Source organism: Andrographis paniculata, unplaced genomic scaffold (genome assembly GCF_009805555.1).
Source record: "Andrographis paniculata isolate CXL003 unplaced genomic scaffold, ASM980555v1 Contig65END, whole genome shotgun sequence".
Classification (NCBI taxonomy): Eukaryota; Viridiplantae; Streptophyta; class Magnoliopsida; order Lamiales; family Acanthaceae; genus Andrographis; species Andrographis paniculata.
This window is the reverse complement of record NW_026137601.1, coordinates 1,177,735-1,193,249: the sequence shown is the minus strand read 5'-3', so window position 1 is coordinate 1,193,249 and position 15,515 is coordinate 1,177,735. Positions and strand designations below refer to the sequence as shown.

At 40.0% G+C, this 15,515-nt stretch overlaps 4 protein-coding genes across 5 annotated transcripts; all 4 read right to left on the bottom strand.

The window, feature by feature from the left end:
• Window positions 1–93: 93 nt before the first annotated feature.
• LOC127262096 (scopoletin glucosyltransferase-like) lies at window positions 94–1,662 on the bottom strand. The gene has a single exon (XM_051290618.1). The coding sequence runs from the start codon at window positions 1,620–1,622 to the stop codon at window positions 171–173; it is 1,452 nt and encodes a 483-aa protein (XP_051146575.1). The 5' UTR covers window positions 1,623–1,662; the 3' UTR covers window positions 94–170.
• A 254-nt stretch (window positions 1,663–1,916) lies between these two features.
• On the bottom strand, window positions 1,917–3,926 carry LOC127262094 (scopoletin glucosyltransferase-like). Its single transcript, XM_051290612.1, has one exon. The coding sequence runs from the start codon at window positions 3,857–3,859 to the stop codon at window positions 2,087–2,089; it is 1,773 nt and encodes a 590-aa protein (XP_051146569.1). The 5' UTR covers window positions 3,860–3,926; the 3' UTR covers window positions 1,917–2,086.
• A 1,036-nt stretch (window positions 3,927–4,962) lies between these two features.
• LOC127262097 (abscisate beta-glucosyltransferase-like) lies at window positions 4,963–6,525 on the bottom strand. The gene has a single exon (XM_051290619.1). It carries the CDS (start codon window positions 6,509–6,511, stop codon window positions 5,099–5,101), a length of 1,413 nt encoding a protein of 470 aa, XP_051146576.1. The 5' UTR covers window positions 6,512–6,525; the 3' UTR covers window positions 4,963–5,098.
• A 399-nt stretch (window positions 6,526–6,924) lies between these two features.
• LOC127262088 (probable E3 ubiquitin ligase SUD1) lies at window positions 6,925–12,432 on the bottom strand. 2 transcript variants are annotated; one of them, XM_051290598.1, is made up of 9 exons: window positions 11,973–12,432; window positions 10,792–11,484; window positions 9,666–10,430; window positions 9,368–9,579; window positions 8,925–9,275; window positions 8,355–8,515; window positions 8,104–8,267; window positions 7,873–8,019; window positions 6,925–7,765 (listed from the first exon to the last, which is right to left on the bottom strand). In XM_051290598.1, the coding sequence occupies exons 1-9, from the start codon at window positions 12,300–12,302 to the stop codon at window positions 7,217–7,219; spliced, it is 3,372 nt and encodes a 1,123-aa protein (XP_051146555.1). In that variant the 5' UTR covers window positions 12,303–12,432; the 3' UTR covers window positions 6,925–7,216. The 2 variants fall into 2 exon arrangements, with proteins under 2 accessions (XP_051146555.1, XP_051146556.1); XM_051290599.1 differs by having other exon boundaries at window positions 8,355–8,512.
• Window positions 12,433–15,515: the final 3,083 nt, after the last annotated feature.

The window sequence follows — 15,515 nt, the reverse complement described above, 5'->3', positions numbered from 1 at the left end:
CGTGTAGCGCGTACAAATTGAAAACTGCCGCGTAGGCCGTTTCTTTCTTGGCCGCCGCCATAGATTTAACTTCGAATATGAAGTAACAGTATATTAATCGATGGAAATTCATTATCAGATGCAAAGTACAAGAAGAGCAATTTCATCTGGACAAGAAACACGGAATTTATTCAAACTTCGCTAAAATGGCTGGATTCTGGATAAACCCTAATTTCTTGAATCAAACACTTCAAATCCATATCCGAAGATCCATCCTTTTGGACAGCCGTTATTGCCGAATCCCTCAAATTCTTTGCCCTAATTCTCAGCTCGTCTCCTTCTTCCTCACCCATCAATCTCCTCATAGCTTTCTCCACGTCTTCACGCTTCACCGCCTCCCTCTCCTGCGTTCTCCTCGTCCACTCCCGAACCCCCACCGGAATCCCTATTTTCAGAATCTCCACTACAAATTTTTCATTGAAGAACTGCTCCGCCGACAGCGGCCACGTTACCATCGGCACGCCTCCGGCGACGCCTTCGAGCAGGGAATTCCATCCGCAGTGAGTAATAAATCCTCCCACTGCTTCGTGTTCAAGGATCAGAACTTGTGGTGCCCACCCCGTGATGATCAATCCCTTCCCTTCTAATCTCCTTTCAAATCCTTCCGGTGACCATTCATCGTCTCCGGCCAGTTCTCCGACGACCCATATGAATTCTCGCCCCGAAGCTCGAAGTCCCTCAGCTATCTCGACCAGCTGCGATGACGAGAACCTTGCCATACTGCCGAAACAGATGTAAACCACAGAGTCGGGTTTCTTTGAATTAAGCCAATTCAGGCAATCTTGATGATCATCATTTACAGAAGCTTCTCTGCCTCTGTGAGCTTTATCCTCAATGCTCCCATAGAAAAGAGAAATGGGGCCAACGTTCCATATCTTTATCCCCATGAGCTCCTGCATAAGTCGGACATATGCAGGTTCGAGCTCTTGGAACGTGTTCACGACCATTCCAAAGCTTCTTGATTCGGCTGCTACGATCTTTTTATAAGTCTCTGCAAAAGGGCTCTTATCCTCTTCTTTGAACTCCTCTGGGAGCTGTCGCCGGGACATTTTTACTTCATCCGGAAGGCCGGGGACGACGAATTCTTCCGAATCCAATAGTCCATTTTCTTTGTGCATCTTCAAGCATTTGGAGACGCACATTGGGAAGCAACCGGTCCCGTAGAACACCAGCCTCGGGATGTTAAGCCTGGCGGCGACATCATTCGCCCACCAGAAGAATGCTCCGGCGACAATGCAGTTCGGGTCGCCGTCTTGCAAGAGTTTCTCGACAGGTTCTTGGAACAAGTCCATGGCCTTGATGAATTTGAACGTCATTTCTGAAGTTGTGGTAGAAGACAGGTTTTCGCAGCCGGCCGGAAGGCCTGCTTCCTGACAGGGGAATTCGACGATGGAGATGGCGACTTCGAATCCATCTTTCCGGTCCCTTTCGATTGTTCGGAAGAAGTGGGAAGCATTGAGGGGAGTAGTGATGATCGTGGACCTTGCACCGAGCCTGGCTAATTTCCTGGCAAGGTCTACCATTGGGATCATATGGCCTGGCGCCATTACAGGGATTAAGTATATGTGAGGTTTTGCAGACATGTTTACTTGTTTTTGGTATGCAGAAGAACTACATGGTTCAGTTGTTATAGTTCCATGTTTTGTACTACATTGTTGTCTAGAAATCTTGGGGATTTAGGATCAAGACAAGGGCTTGGTCATACAGTAGGGGAATGTCCTTATCCCTTGGCCAGCAAGTTGTGCATGTTGACAAGAAATTATTTTGTCCAAGATTGATGTGCAAGAAAATTGTGTGGATTTGTTCAACTCTAGATTGAATTGAATAATGATGGTGTTCTTTTGATTCCCACTTGCTAATTTTGTAAGAAAAAGGCATTGATATAACTAATTTGGGATCCTGAAATTCCATTACAGTGTGCTTTGCAGATACGAATAATAATAGGGAAATTTAACCATATAATCATAAATTACTAAATGAGGGAAATTAGGACATGAAAGTAATAGTAGAGCTAGAAAGATTGGGCTGTTCCATTCTTGTTGTCATCCTATTCTTTCTTGGGATTGGGAGGCTGATAGACACTCAATTCTTGTATTAAATCATCCAGATTGTTGTAGGATGATCCTCCTTGTTCAACAGCTTTTCTTGCCATGTCCTTGTAATGCTTTGCCCTTTGTCTCCTTTCTGCAGATCCTTCTCCAACCATGATGTCCTGCACAGCCTTTGTCACTGCACTGCTAGCCACACCTTCACTATCATTCCTCTGCCAAATCTTATTCCCAACTGAGACTCCAATTTTTAAGATGTCTGTCACCAATTTTTCATTGAAAAACTGCTCGGCAAAGGCCGGCCATGTCACCATAGGAACCCCAGCACAGATTCCTTCTAGCGTCGAATTCCATCCACAGTGCGTCACAAAAGCCCCGACTGCAGGATGATCAAGAATCATCAGTTGGGGTGCCCACCCCCTTATGATCAGCCCCTTTCCTTTCATCCTTTCTTCAAATCCTTCGGGCAGCCATTCTTCATCGTCTTCCTCGTTTTTTCCTCTCCTTACAACCCAAATGAAATCTTGGCCTGAGGCCTCGAGGCCGACTGCTTTTTCGTGTAGTTGTGCTGGACTGAAAGTCGCCGTGCTGCCAAAGCACATGTAGACTACGGAATTGGTGTTCTTGGAGTCGAGCCAGGCGAGGCATTCGTCCACGTCGATGGATGATTGTTTCCCTCTATGTGCTCTTGATGATCTGTTAATGTTGTTGGCTAACAGAAGGGGGCCTATAGGCCATGCCCTTCTCCCCAACACATTCCTGTAATGTTCGATGTAATCTGATTCGAGCTCGTAGAAGCTGTTGATGACAACTCCATAGCTTCTGTCAATGGATTCCATAACTTGATCCATCAATCTTCCCATTATACTATCCTTCCCTGCCCGCACGTGGGGCGACACCTGTGCCGGAGTAAATGTGTGGTGATGAGGCAGGTTAGGCACCAGGAATGTGTCGGATTCGGATTCGACATTCATGTAAGGCTTATGGAGATGCATTTGATCTGTGAGGCACAATGCGAAGCTGCTCATGCCGTGGAAGGCTAATCGGGGAATTCCGAATTTGGCTGCGGAATCGGCTGTCCATGGCAAGAAGGCGTCGGAGACGAGGAAGTTGGGTTTGAGTTCCTGGAGGAGTGCCTCGAGAGGTTCTTGGAGCAACTCGACGGCGTGGAGGAATTTTGGGAAGAGATCTGGGGTTGTGATTTGATCGAGGCTGGAAATGTTGTCGGGCAGGGAGGATCCATTGGGTGGGAATTTGAGTGTTCTTACTGCGACATGGAGGTCGGATTGCTGTGCCATGGCGATGGAATCGCCGAGGAGATTAGTTGAGATGATGGTGGCTTTGAGACCCCTGGAAAGAAACAGGCTGGCCATTTCCAGTGTTGGGATAGTGTGGCCATGAGCCATTAATGGAAACAAAACGACATGTAGCTGCTGCCCCATTCTGGACCTGATTCGAATTCTCTGTTTCTGTGTCTTACTCAAGGAAGAAGAAGAAGAAGATGATGATGATGACGTAAGAATGGATGTGAATATGAATTTATGTAGAGGTGGTTGAGTTACTTGTAGAGCAAGGAGTTCAAGTGAGTTGAAAGGTAAGAGAGTGTAGAAGAAGATGTATGAGCGTGTGTGTGTCTCCTCTAGAAGGAAGGAAGGAATGAAGATGAGGGTTGAATTGAAGAAGATGGCATGACGTAGGTGCTTACGCTGAAATTTGTGTCTGGAAAAGCCAACTGACAAGACAAAGCAGATCCATATCGATTGGGCATCCATCAATTTGATTGTATCTTTGCTTCCTCAGTTGTTTTTGAATCGCCAATACAAGACAAGACACTGCGTGTTTGTTTTCCTGACGACTTTTGACTCTTCTGCTGGAAGGGAGCATTGATTAATCAAAGCTTTCATGGAAGTTTCTTAGAAAATACTACTACTACTAGTCTGCTACTTCATATATATATATATATAAACGTGGCAATCTGGGAGTCGAGAATCAGAATCTGATGATGGAGGCGGATGGGATCCCTCTCTATCCCACTCACATCACATGGTGTATATACACCAACACCAACCATGTGTATATGAATACTGTAAATTTGTCATTTTTTTTTAAAACAAACATAACCTTAATTCAAATCTTTGAATTTTATTTATTACAATACGAAAATTGTGATATTGAGCAATCTTTGGGAGCGGGGTTACCGTGTTTGATGTAAAGTTCAGCATTGTATTAAACAGCACACATAATTAGGTTTGATCGAGAGTTTATCCATTACGCACTTTCGACGGTGAATTTTCACGTCGTCAAAGAAAAAACAAAAAACACACATAACATAACATGCATTAATATAATATAAATATAACACATAAACTAACAAACATATGATATATTTTCATTCAAAATATACAATTGTTTATTTCAGCATAAGCTACCGTTACAAACAAATACTCTCTCGGTCCCAATATAATATACTAGTTTACAATTTTTGTCCGTCCCAAAACAATAGTCTCATTTTTATAAATAATTATATCACCATAAAATTATCCATATTATTATAGAATTGCCATTACTTTTTACACTAATATACTCAAAGGGCAAAAAATGTTATTTATTCTTACTTTTTACAGTTTCTTAAATCTCGCAATACCACTATATTTTTCGGACGGAAGGAAGTAGCATATATCTTTATTTGTAAATAATATAGGCATATATTGTTTATGTATTTTATCATGTGCTAATTTAAAAAAATCAGCGTAATCGTAACCCTTCCAAGTGTGAAATAACAAAAATGAGATGGAATTTTCACCTAAATTTTCAAGTATTGCATTATTTTATTTTCGTACAAATTTCATATAACCCAAATCGAAATATCGTATGATAAACAAGTCTACGCAACTCAAAATCGTTTGTATACCTGTGAAATTCAATTCAGTTCTTTCTCTATTTTTTCTAATCAATCCTATATAACAACAGTTCCTACATCGAACCCATAGGATCAAGAACACTTCCCAATCTCATTCACTGTTCTGCTTCTTCTTGTAAGATCTCAAGTCTTCAATTAAATCATCAACACCCCGAAACGAAGACCCTCCTTCTTCCACAGCCTTCTTCGCCTCCACCGCCAGCACTTCCACCCGCCGCCTCATCTCCTCCGCCGCCGCATCACCGCCCATCAGCCTCCCAACCGCCGCCCGGACCTCCTCCCTCCCCACCACCGCCCTCCCCTCCATGTTCCACGACCCCCACTCCACACTCCCCACTCCCACCCCTATCCCCAACACCTCAGTCACCAGCTTCTCGTTATAAAACTGCTCCGCCGACAGCGGCCACGTGATCATCGGCACGGCGGCGCAGACTCCCTCCAGCGTCGAATTCCAGCCGCAATGCGTCATGAAACCCCCCACAGCTCCATGCTCAAGAATCAACAGCTGTGGGGCCCATCCTTTGATCACCAAACCCTGTTCAGAATCCAAAACTCTTTTCTCAAATCCATCTGGAAAACACCTCCCTTCATCGTCGTCATCTTCGAGAATCTTCCCAATAGCCCACACAAAAGGGTGCCCTGAATTCTCAAGCCCAGCTGCAATCTCGAAAATCTGGGCTTTGCTCAATCGAGCTAAGCTGCCAAAGCTGACGTAAAGAACTGAATTAGGGTTTTTAGAGTCCAGCCAGTTGAGGCAGGTTTGCTCATCAATGGCGGCCCTCTGACCTCTCTCGAACTTGTCTTGTACATTCTTGTTGTACAGAGACACTGGCCCGACAAGCCAGGCTTTCTTTCCCATCACATTCTTGTAATAATCGACGTAAGAGGGCTCCAGATAGTGGAAGCTGTTGATCACCTGTCCTAAAGAGTTCTCGTCGGATTTTCGGAGCTTTCCGGGGAAATCGCCGGCGGTACGGACGAAGATGGGGAGCTGGGATCGGCACAATTGGATGGTGTCGGGGAGGCCAGGGAGGGTGAAATGGTCGGAATCGGAATCTACTTTTGTGTGGGGGGAGTGGGAAGTGATGCTGTGTTCGCAGCATCGGGAGAAGCAGCAGCCGCCATTGAAAACGATTCTTGGGATTTGGAGATCGTCGATGAGGTCGGAAGCCCAGCGGTGGAAAGTGTCGGCGATGATGCAGTCGGGGGGGCGGTGGAGGAGGAGGCGGCGGAGGGGGTCGTGGAGGGCGGAGGTGTCGGTGAAGGGGGAGGCGGAGAGGTCGGAGTTTTGGAGAAGGGGGTGGAGGGAGATGGGGAGGCCGGATTGTTGGTGGTCTCTTTGGATGGAGTTTTGGAATGTGACGACGTCGTTTGGGGCGGCGAGGATGGTGGCGGCGGCGCCGTGGGCGGCGAAGAGGCGGGCGAGATCGATCATGGGGATGAAGTGGCCGCCGCCGACGAAAGGGAAGAAGTAAATTTGGAGGGGAGGAGTAGGAGAAGCCATAGCCGTGGGAGATTTCTTTGGAGGGGTCGAAATAGAACGAAGATACGTATATAAATAATTATATATATAACGATAATAGAAGTGACTATTATTCAAATACAATAATAATCAACACAATAAAGTACATTAGACTGGTAGAGTGAAGTAGACTTTTCTTTTGCAAGTGTGGGAGTCATCAATTATTTATTACACTATGAAAAGTACCAAATCTCAAATTGGACACTCCAACTTGCAATTGCATGGATAGAGAGAGTGACAGCGAATCCATTTCCGAGTTCAATGAGTCAAATTTGAAGTTCACGCCTACACCGCCATATCTATCTTTTTATAGGTTTGGATTTTGAGGCAAGGTTGGGGGGTGGTGGTGTTGCCATTTGCCAATGCCTAGTATTTAAAGAATGAACCTTTTTATTAAAATTGGATTTAAGGTAAATGGGCAAAAGAATCTTGATTATGCCATTACGAGTTACTAATCCAATCCATTCATCCAACCTTCCTATTGGAAAAGACAATAGAGAAGAAGAAGGGCATATCCCCTACAAAGAGATTCTTGAGAGTGAGACATATTCACAAACATTTGACATCCAAAACTCCATGGCTCAACAACAATCGGTTGTCTCTGATAGAGATGTGCACCACAATATCTTTACACAAGCTATTTCTAGAAGACCCTGCCGGGACAAGAGAGGCTGGAAACTGTATTCTTCAAGCATCTACTCGGCCGGCATGCCTCTGTCTCAACCCGACATCTGCAGCTTCCCGAATGTTGTTTTCAGCAGCAGCAACAGCAGCATCTGCAACGAGAACTTGGTCGTCGGATGCAGCAGCAGCAGTAGCAGTAGTAGCAGTAGCAGCAGCAAAGCCCTGTCTAGCGCGAGCCCCCAAGGTCTCACCATAGTTGTGGAGTCTTCTTCCAATCAAATACCGGTCATCCCGGATGGAGTTGTGGAGGTTGGTGAACCAGACATGGAATCGCTTTGCGCAGAAGTATAGGACGCTGAAGATGAGGCAACCCAACCAGGCGAATCGGTAGACAGCCGAGTTCACAACCAGCGGGTAGCCGAAGATGGGGAATACCCCGCGCGATAGAACATAGGGCACACACAGTGCGGTGAGCAGCTTCATGATGATTGGGAAGACAATCTCGCGCAGAACCCAGAGACCTTGCAGCCTCGAGAAGCCATCTTCCCTCACCCTTTCAAATTTTACGCGCCAGGTCTCGTCCACCAATGGCATCATGTGATCCAACATAACCTATCAAGAGAACCATCGCAATGGGAAAGATTAACCCAAACAGAATGGAAGGCGAAAAAATTAAATTTAACACTACACGAGGTTTCAGGGACGGGAGAGTTGCTTACCAGCCTAGTCCAAATCTTCAAAAAGATTAGTCCGAGAGCCCAATCCTGGTATAAAAGGAACACCGGACTTTCATCCACAGGAACCCGCATGGGTACAATGACGAGAAGCTCGAACAGAAGGCCAATCAATACAGGAATTACAAATATCTGTAAACACAACAACATGCATTGTTAGGATATATACATGATGGTGGAATGCTTTTATCCAGGCATGGTTGACTATATACTTACCCATATCGACAGCAGAGCAGAACTCTTCAGAATTATGCCACACCATTTCCAGATTTGATTGAGCAACAATCTAGTTCTCCTTGTTCGGACCAGGTCCACACAATACCTTACTCCGGCCAAACCAGTCCAAATCACGTAGCTTCCGATTACAAAAGCGTATAAATCTGAATAAAAAATACAACCGGGAATGATTTAAGAGTTATATCTTCATTTACAAATGAATGAAATCAGATTGATGTTTTGAGTCATACCATTGCACTTGATGCCGTGAGTTATTGGGAGAAGTGGGAGGGCATTAAAGAGTGCACGTCCGAGTGAAATGGGTACAACTATCAATGCAGAGTTGAATACAAGAAGAGTCATCCAAGCTGCCACCAACAACAGCACAATACGCAGCACAAAGCCCCACCTTCTAAAAGATTCAAGCAAACATTTAGGTCATTCAACGGAAGGATTATGCAACAATAAACCAAAAGGTAATGCTTCAAGTGAACACTAAGAGAGTAAGGACACAAGTAACACAAAAAGTACAAGAAAACAGAAGGAGTGTTGACAGTAAAGATCAATAATGGATTAGATTTCAGTCATTTGGTTGTTAATTTCTATAGAACCGTCATCCGATATTTACATTCAAATTTCAATCAATCAAAAGACACACACAATGGTTAGTACAAATGTTATTAACCAAGCCCAAAATTTGCACAAAAAGTCTAATTATATACGTCCTCTTTAAGAATGGATTAGTGAGTAATTAAAAAAAAAATAAATAAATAAAAAGAACATATGCAGCAATAAATATTATGGGTTCTAATATAACTTACCCTGGATCAGCTTGTTCATCACTATCAAACTCTTCAGCAGAACTTGAATTTGCTGCCCCATGTCTGGATCTATGCACATCTTCGAGGGCTGGAACTCGCTCCTGCTCAACTGCTTGTGCAATCCCTCTATCGTGTCTCCCTGCATCCCCATTCCCATTTTCATGTCCACCATTGTCCTCCGGCTTTGGTAGCAGAAAATCAGTTAAACCAAGTGCCCAACCAACAGCAGTGAACCAATACCGGAGTACAGATTTGAGTGTATGCCGTAGTTTAAAATGCTCAATAGCAAAGGGAATGCATATTTGAAAGAGAAGCATATCAGCTGGGATTTCAGTAAATGGATCTGAAACACTGCATCAAAAACATGTGTCAAAATGGATTACCTTAAGAAAATACAACAGAGATCATGAAGTGCTAGCAGAGGATTCAGCAAGAGATCTTACGAGATGTCCAAGGGGAAAATGGAAGGAACCATTCGCATTGCAAGTTTAACAGGCAAAAACACCAGCATCACAATCAAACTCCCATATACAGCAACAGACAACAAAACTCTGCGGGCATGCTTGTGCACTGGATCATCAATCAGATCTCGGAATGGATTGTAATTGGGATCAGCAGGATCACGAAGAAAGTAGAGAACCCCACTACGCAATACCTACAGAAAAACAAGGATACATAGGTATAAAACCAATGACATCAAAGTTAAAGTAAACTGTATTCTTAGTTTAGAAAAATTCATACCCCTCGAAGAAGGCTAACAAAGATGCTTATTTGAAGCATGTAAATGATTCCAACAACCCAGTGAACCAGAGAGCTTGCCAGGGGTGACAGTGAGAAGAACTCAACTCTCTGAGAGATGGACTTCCCAAACATCCTTATGGTGCAAACATCCAGCCACCACCCACACATCAGAGGAAACACCCCAAGTTCAATGACCAGAAGAAAAGCAACTTTAATCATGGTCATTAAATGCCTCATCGCTGCCACAAACTGCCTGAAGAGAGATGGAATGGTTTCTGCAATGGAAGCAATTCCATAGAACCTACCCATAGTCAAAGGCTCGCCCCTTGAATACCGAATTAAGGTGACAATCCCAAGGTAGAAGATGACAAGAGAAAATATAAACATGTAGCCAACAGCAAGAGTGGTGACATCGGAAAGTCGTGACGCCCCAGCTGACTGCACTTTCAAGAGGTCTGCTGCAATTGTGGAGCTTGTGTTTGACACTTCAGTTTGTCCTGTTGCATTTACTTTCAGAATCTCGACAACCTGACCAAGTAAACTATAGTTTTGGTTATCAGATGTCAAATTTACAACTGCAGTCAATGCATTCTTTAGCGTGATATTGGCCAGTGAAAGCGCTGATTCTGTTAGCGGCACAACAGTCGATAACACTGGGCTTGTAGCAGAGGACAAAAGCCATGACAAGTAATATAGGATGACACGCCCTAACGAGAAAGGCATGAAGATCACAACTCCGAGGAATATCATATTGCTAGCAAGAACCTGCAAGAAAGGGGTAGGACTAGAATGAATTAGGCTGATACAACCATAGAAAACAAATGAACTAGGCCTTTAATAATATCAACATGTATAACTCTAATCCAACTTCTAACAACTGCCAGTGCAAAAGGAAAAAAGCAAATGACTTTGACTATTAAATGCATGAAAGCAATCAATAAGACACATGGAAAACCGCTGAAAACTTGACCTTTAAAGTAAAAAAGGAAAAGCATATATTACCAACAAATTTAAGCTAGTGTTCCATACACAGTATGCCATGCATCACAGAATCATCAAGTAAAATATAGCCTGCAGTTCACATATAAGACATGAAAATATAAAAAAATAATAATAAATGACTCACAGTGAAAGCATTTTCAACCAGATGGAACACAGGTCCCTGCATGCCAACCAGTTCATCAAAAGGTACATCCTCCGCACCATCAGCATCATCCAAGCCGTCAAACATCTGTTCGACATGGGCCTCAAGGCGAGCAGCCTGCATCTCCCACCGAGCTGCAACATTTTCTGCATTCCGTCGAAACATCTGCCCAGCACCTGCAATTCCTTGCGCCCCACCAGCCTCTTCACCATTTCCATCTGCAGCAGGATTTCTATTGGCTTGAGCTGCATGCCTTCTTGCAGCCCGGGCTCCATTCCTATCTCCTTCATCCTCTCTCTCAGCATCTTGTCCACCCAGCTCACGCAAATGTCTAAAGTAATCTCTCAGGGAAGTTGCCCCAAGAAAAATGAATACAATGCTGGCAGAGAGAAGAAATCCATGCAGGCAATCAGTAAGAATGATTGTCGTTGATAAGTGGCTCAAGAAAAGTCTCTGAGCTTCTCCAAGAGTTCTGACAAATGCCAGCCGCCATATCCAAAATGTGATAAACGGAATTATGAGGAGCCAAACGGACAGTACAAAACTAAGACGTAGAAAGAACTGCAGGACATGGCAAGCTTTCATAGCGATCCCAACAACAAATTCCTGAAAAGGTAGCCTTGCCGGGGCATTTTCTGCATAAACTGGAGAAAATGAAAATGGATGCTTGCAGACCTGCATTCCACATGCAGCAATAAATATCAGCAGTGAATTAAGATAATCTCTCAAGATATCTAACAAAGCATAAGTTGAAACCAATACTCAAAAAGCTATCCAGCAAAATTTCTTTCAATATATGATTTGTCATTTCTGGTTATCACTCCCTTTCTTGGAAGATAAGATATGTTTCAATATACATAAGATTTTCCGGTCACTGAACAATATCAAGAAGGCAGACCAATCCTCACTTATTATGGAATTAAAATTTTGCATTTTGGAACTGACAACACTTCGTTGTCAATACATAGAACCACAAAAAGATGTTGATAATTACTTCCAGAGAATTCTGTTGGTAGAAATGATAAACAAATAACTTTCCCATTTACCTAAACGCGTGATTACAACAAATCGACATAGACGACCAATCCATGAATAATAATATTAATTTTAAAAAAATAAATAAATAACAACAACTAAGAATTGACTGTTTCAAGAATCCAAACCTCGCATTGCCGAGCGTTGCTGTGATTAAGCCACTGGAGAAGGCAATCCTGGTGAACGAATTTGATGCTTCCACTGCACGCGCAGGGATACCGCAGCGGATTATCCGCGTCGCCAGGGTTTCTACAGATCCGGCAAACATCCTCCTCCTCATCTTCATCCAACAAATCATACCTGCCAGCAGCAGTATTTCCATCACTGCTGCTTTTAATATCATTGTTGTTGCCGGCACCGGCGCTGCTGCTTTCTCGTATCGAAGAACCAATCGACGACGTGGCAGATTCCATCGGATCCACCGAAGATGAGTACGACGTCTCCGGTCCGATCTCCATCAGGATGGTGGAGAAAACCGTTGGATCTTCTTCTTCTTCCTCCTCCTCCCCTACCTAGGGTTGGTAAATTTTGTGGTGTTTTTCAGAGGGGTGGGCGACAATTACAAACTGACACCATATTTATTATCATAATATCTATATCTATATATATATACATTTTTTACTTTTATTTTTACGAAAAATCAATTTATGCCCAGGCACAGCTATAAGCTATTATCCATATCGTAATGACGTTTTTGCCCCTACCGGACTTTTGCCTGATATGGTTGTTTTGGTAATTTTGCTGTTCCAATTTCGAAAGTCGGCAAAACGTTTCTGTGTAGTCAACTGAGCTTATTTTGACTGTTAAATCATTTTCTTTATGGACGTGTTACTTTTCTTTGTACAAAATAGTTTTCCACTATTTTAAATTTGGGTAGTTTTTTAAATAAATACAAATTTTAGAATTTCTTTTTAGCCGATAAATAACACTTTATATATATAATTTTTTTTAAAAAAAAATCAATAAAAACAACCAAATATTTGGACCAAGCGACGTTATTTTTCATGGCCCAATAAAAGGTCTAGATATTTTTTGGGTTAGCTTTGAGTTTGTAACTTGTTTCATTCAGGTAATAGATTAATCCAAAAAAAAACAAAAAAGTTAGGGCGAAAACAAAAATGATAATAAATAAATGTAAAAAAAAGGTTATGTAAAATATACTTCCCATTTTCTTCTACAAATCTGCTTATTTACCAATTAATGTATATCTATAATCCACTATTATATTATATGTTGACAATAAATTTTGTTATTATTATTTTGGTTGATGTTTTCAAGTAGACCATGAATATTTGAATTTAATTCGGACAATATAGGACATGTGTTGGTGAGCCCAATGAAGAAGCTGGCCAAAAAATTGTAAATTGATTCTATTCGATTTTTGTTGGAAATTTGATGAAGTCCAAACTCAAAGGAAGGACCATAATATATCCCTTCTCCGACAAATGGATGAAATTGATAGCAATTCATTGTAACAAATTTTGGGTAGGTATAGACCGTGAAAAACAATATTTCAATTACGGAAAGTTAGTTAGATGGAATATCATCGAAGAATATTTTGGAGAAAAAAATTAAAGCAAGAAGGTATATAATACAAAAAAAAAAATAATCTTAGCGTTTTGAGAGAGAGATTTGTGAGAAAAAGATCATGATGCAATTGTGAGGAAAAATGAAAAGCGAAGGCGTTAATAAATTTTGCGAGGTTATAAATTTTGCGAGATTGAATAGAGATTTATAATGGTAAAACATTCTTAAATTTGCAACTTTGTAAGTTAATTTCGATTTTGAATGAGTTGAGACATATCTGGACTGGAACCCCACATGTAGGTTCTTAGTGATCGAATTGGATTATCAATTTCGTGTATTTAATTTTTCTGCTTACAAAATTTGCATATTGTTTGATCGTTTTGCTCGCGAATTGTATGTGTAAATATGCTTACGTATGTGTTTGTATTGTTTAGTCATCTCACGAACTGTCTGTGTAAATATGCCGTCTCACAAACTGTCTGTGTAAATATGCTTACGTCTGTGTTTGTATTGTTTGGTCGTCTCACGAACTGTCTATGTAACTATTATGTCTGTGTTTGTATTTTTTTATTGTTCCTGCTTTTATTTATTTGTTGTTTTTTCCATATTAAAAACGATATAATAAAAATTTGTTGATTAATTTCTTAATGGTTTTCATGTCCCCAATTCGAAATTTCGTCGTCACTAACCGTCGAGGCCAGAGCTCTACTCCAGAGCCGCTGCTAACCGCGGTTTTCTTATAGGTCAACCCAGGCCAGAATCAGGACCATAGGGCCCTTGCCCAAGGTCCATCTTCAAATAGGACCAGTGGCCCCAAATCATATATATATATATACATTGATATTATTAATTTTATATAAAATATACTCCCTCCGTCCATATCAGTGTATTACCGTAGACACGAGAATTTAGGTAAAGTATAATTAACAAGTAATTAAAAAGTGTATTAGTAAAAATAATTATTATTTAGTAAAAATAATTATAGATTAAAATTAAAATAAGTAAATAGTTTAATAAAATTAAAAAAAATTATAAATTTAAAATTTAAAATGCGGTTAAAGTACATAATTATATTTCTAAAAAATAGAAAAGACAAATTATATGGGATTGACAAAAATAGAAAATAAGAACAAATTATGTGGAAGGAAGGGAGTATAAAATAAAGTTCAAGTCAAAAATTTATTTTGAATTTTTTAAATAAATTATTTTAATATTAATTTATTTTATTAATTATGTCTTATTTGTATGTCTTAATGGACTTGTTTAACTTTATAATTATATATTATATTATTATGGTGAGTTAAATAAAATTGGGAAGATATGATAGAAAATTATATTTGATATATTTTTAATTTTGTGTGTATATATATATTTAAATTTGTATATCTTATTTTCATTTTTTCAGATAATATTTTTGAAAATTTGTATATCTTATTTTCATTTTTTCAGATAATATTTTTGAAAATTTGTATATCCTATAAACGCAAATAGTTTCATTTGAATTATCTTTTAAAGTTTTATTATTCATAAAAAAATAAATTCTTTAAAAAATATTACATTAAATAAAAATATATATTTTTTATATTATACTCAAAACAATTTGATGTTAAAAATATCACATAAATTTTATGTTTATATTTTTATTCTTTAAGTTATGTTTGGTACAGAGAAATGAGGCCAGACAAATGGAAATAATATTATTTTTCTTATTTGTTTAGTCGTAAAAATGGAACTTGAGAAATAAATCATTTCAATTTTCTCTCGTATGCAACAAAGAGAAATGACGTTGTAGTATATATTTTTTAAATTTTTTTGTACTATTTAATTTTTATAATTTTTTTTTAAAATTATATTATTTCAGTTTAAAAAAAAATTAATTTATTATTAAAATATTTAATTTTTATTGTCTTTTAAGAAATTTAATTTTTTTAAGAAAAAAGTCACCAAAAATATTTTTTATGAATTCTCGTCTCTTTTTATCTAGTTAATCATTTATTTTTGTTTAATCATTCATATAACTGCATTTATTTTTATATTTTTCAACGAAATTATGTGTTTCAAACAAGAGAATTAATTAATTCTCATTCTCTCTCCAATTTCATTCTCGTACCAAACGCCCCTAATATATAAAAGTTTAATATTAT

Coding starts and splice junctions, on each gene's coding strand:
- LOC127262094 (XM_051290612.1), bottom strand. CDS start 3,859: ATGGATGCCCAATCGATATGGATCTGCTTTGTCTTGTCAGTTGGCTTT.
- LOC127262097 (XM_051290619.1), bottom strand. CDS start 6,511: ATGGCTTCTCCTACTCCTCCCCTCCAAATTTACTTCTTCCCTTTCGTC.
- LOC127262096 (XM_051290618.1), bottom strand. CDS start 1,622: ATGTCTGCAAAACCTCACATATACTTAATCCCTGTAATGGCGCCAGGC.
- LOC127262088 (XM_051290598.1), bottom strand. CDS start 12,302: ATGGAGATCGGACCGGAGACGTCGTACTCATCTTCGGTGGATCCGATG. Junction 9,580..9,665: donor TTGTTAGCCTTCTTCGAGGG/GTATGAATTTTT, acceptor GTTTTTCTGTAG/GTATTGCGTAGTGGGGTTCT. Junction 7,766..7,872: donor TGAAGATTTGGACTAGGCTG/GTAAGCAACTCT, acceptor TTCTCTTGATAG/GTTATGTTGGATCACATGAT.